This window comes from Symsagittifera roscoffensis, chromosome 3, assembly GCF_963678635.1.
Source record: "Symsagittifera roscoffensis chromosome 3, txSymRosc1.1, whole genome shotgun sequence".
Taxonomy (NCBI): domain Eukaryota; kingdom Metazoa; phylum Xenacoelomorpha; order Acoela; family Convolutidae; genus Symsagittifera; species Symsagittifera roscoffensis.
In genome coordinates, this window is record NC_087064.1 from 53,227,335 (window position 1) to 53,229,868 (window position 2,534).

Consider the following 2,534-nt stretch of genomic DNA (forward strand, 5'->3'; position numbering starts at 1 on the left):
TTAAACAGAAAGCAATTATCACTATCCAACAGTTCATTCTTTGTTTTTTTAGCAAAAATCTTTAATAGCTCCCTCCATTCACTTTGTTAAACAGAAAGCAAACATCACTATCCAACAGCAAAAAATGTAAAAGTCACGAAAAACGTGATCGACTTCTAATTTCGATAATAGAATTTAAATCTCAAGTTCTCAGCGAAATAAAAATTTCTACCCATTGATTCAGTTTTCTCAAATTGAGTTTACTTGATTTTTTTGTTTAAAAAGTGTCAAAATTGTTCTAGAAATGCAAAGAGCTTTAAGGCCATCTATTTTTTGGAAATTTTAAAGAGGAATTTTTTTCAAAAAAAGTCAGTAAATTGCTTTATTGTGATTGTGATTGGTTGTACCTTTTCAGCTCATTTGAAATGCCAATATATTTGCTTTCTGAACTCACGGAAATTTGCTCACTCATCGAAAGTTCAACTATACACATAAAGTCCAAATATATATATATTTCAATTTTAGTATCTGCTTCGTTTAACTTAGTAAATTTTAAAGAACTATGAAAAGCAAAATTTACAAATACATTGGAATACTTAGCGCGTCTAGATTACTAATATACTAATATGCGCGTAAAGTAACGCTGGCAGTTGTGCCTTTCGATTGTAGTTGAATCAAAAATGTTCTTTCTCTCCTTTCTGGGACTTGGGTGGAAGTTTGAAGCATTCAAATGATGCTTTCGCTTTTGTTTGCCTTGTCTGTTTCATGACTCATGCCTTTTAGTTTTGGCTCATGCAATGCCGTTTTCTGACGTTTAATTTTTGTGTTTTTGCCATCCTCGACTGAATCTAGTAAAGGTTTATTGTGCGTTTCTGGCAAAGTTAGCGCCAGTAGCCCAGCAATAAGCGCTACTGATCCAAAAATTACAAACGCAATTGGACCCCATATTTTTTCACTTAGCAAAACCGAATAAGGAGACAGAATGGCTCCAAAACGAGCAGTGAATGAGCAAAATGTCATTCCCGTGACACGAACGCTCGTCGGCATGATCTCGACTGTGTAAAGATACACAACTGCGAAACTAATCGTGATTCCAAATCTGCCTGCCAGAGCTAAAATTCGAGAGCCCAGATCGGTTTTGTAAGCCGAGGTAATTGCTATGGAAGAGCAGCATATACCTGTAAAGATTAGGGATCCAGTGAACACTTTTTTCCGCCCAAGTTTGTAAGACAGCAAAGAGGCAACAATCATCGCAGGGACTTCGAAGAACCCCATCAGAGCAGTGTTGAGATAGAGGTCTCCAGGAATCATGGATCCTCCGAGAGATATACCGTAATAAACTGCACTTATAACCAACCAACAGAATGCCAGCGTGATCAGTTGGATTGCCAATGATCGATTTTTGAAAATCTGGACAATGGCAAAGCTTTTTGCCACCTTGAATTCTGACTTTACCTTTTTCTTCTTGCTTTCTTCGTTCAGTTCATCATGATTTTGATGGCACAAATTGTAGAGTTCATTTTCCAATATCGAATCGAAGCTGACCCCGTTCGATTCAGACATTCTGGAGGCGACTTGAACTGCTCGCTTAAAGTTTCCTTTAGCGATGAGCCAGCGGAGACTTTCCGGCACGAATACGATCAGCAACACTGTCGGAATCAAGAGTGCAACTGCCACCGCAAGCTGTAAATACCTCCAATTTGGAATCGCAAAAGCCGATCCACTCAAAGCTACCATTCCAAGTCCGAAGGTTGCCTCGGATAGAAATGCGACCCAAGTGAAATAATTCGGTTTCATCATTTCACTCATCAGTGCGAAGGCGTAAATGTAAGCACAGGAAACGACCAGTCCTGTGAAGAAACGACCCACTAGGAATAACATAAGATTTGGAGTCAATCCGGACACAGCTGTAATGGCGTCTGAAGTATAACGAAGCTCGGCTTCCTGCCCAAAAATTCTCCTATATACCCCCCGAATACCATTGCAGTCGCTTTGCCGATAAACATCAAAGCGTTTCCAGTTTGACGGTAGTGGTCTCTGCCGCAAAATATCTGAAATTCCCCCGTCGCAGTCTTATTTTACATTTGCCTTTTTTTTACTCCAGTTGTAAGTTTGCAACTTGTCATTTACCAAGTTTGATTTTAAATTGTTTTTATATGGTTTTATTCGATTAAACGGTTTCATCGTATATTTTGTGGCATATGAACTTTTTATCGTTGTTTCGAGGGCAATTTTCCTGTTTGACAAAATCAGGCATTATTTTTACTCTTGCGAGAGCAAGTGTCTTGAAAGCAGAACTTTTCCAGTAAACAACTTTTCTTCAACTGGCTTTTTTATTAAACCTTCGCAACCTCCAGGTTCCTTCCCGATTGACCTGAGTTAACGCCGTCACCTTTGTACCTTACGGTCTGGAGTTGGACTCTCGGTCGGACCTTGTTTTTTTCAGTATATAAGCAATTGACAAAAAAATCGGTAAAAAATGAATTGTTGGACTTCGGTAAAAAAAAATCGTTAAAAATTGAATCGTTGAACCGTTATTTTGCTTTAATTTTGTC

The 2,534-nt window shown here is 38.5% G+C and overlaps 1 protein-coding gene across 1 annotated transcript; it reads right to left on the bottom strand.

Annotated features, from left to right (window-relative positions):
• Nucleotides 1-570: 570 nt before the first annotated feature.
• LOC134842072 (organic cation transporter protein-like) lies at nucleotides 571-1,883 on the bottom strand. Its single transcript, XM_063858229.1, has one exon. The coding sequence runs from the start codon at nucleotides 1,858-1,860 to the stop codon at nucleotides 706-708; it is 1,155 nt and encodes a 384-aa protein (XP_063714299.1). The 5' UTR covers nucleotides 1,861-1,883; the 3' UTR covers nucleotides 571-705.
• Nucleotides 1,884-2,534: the final 651 nt, after the last annotated feature.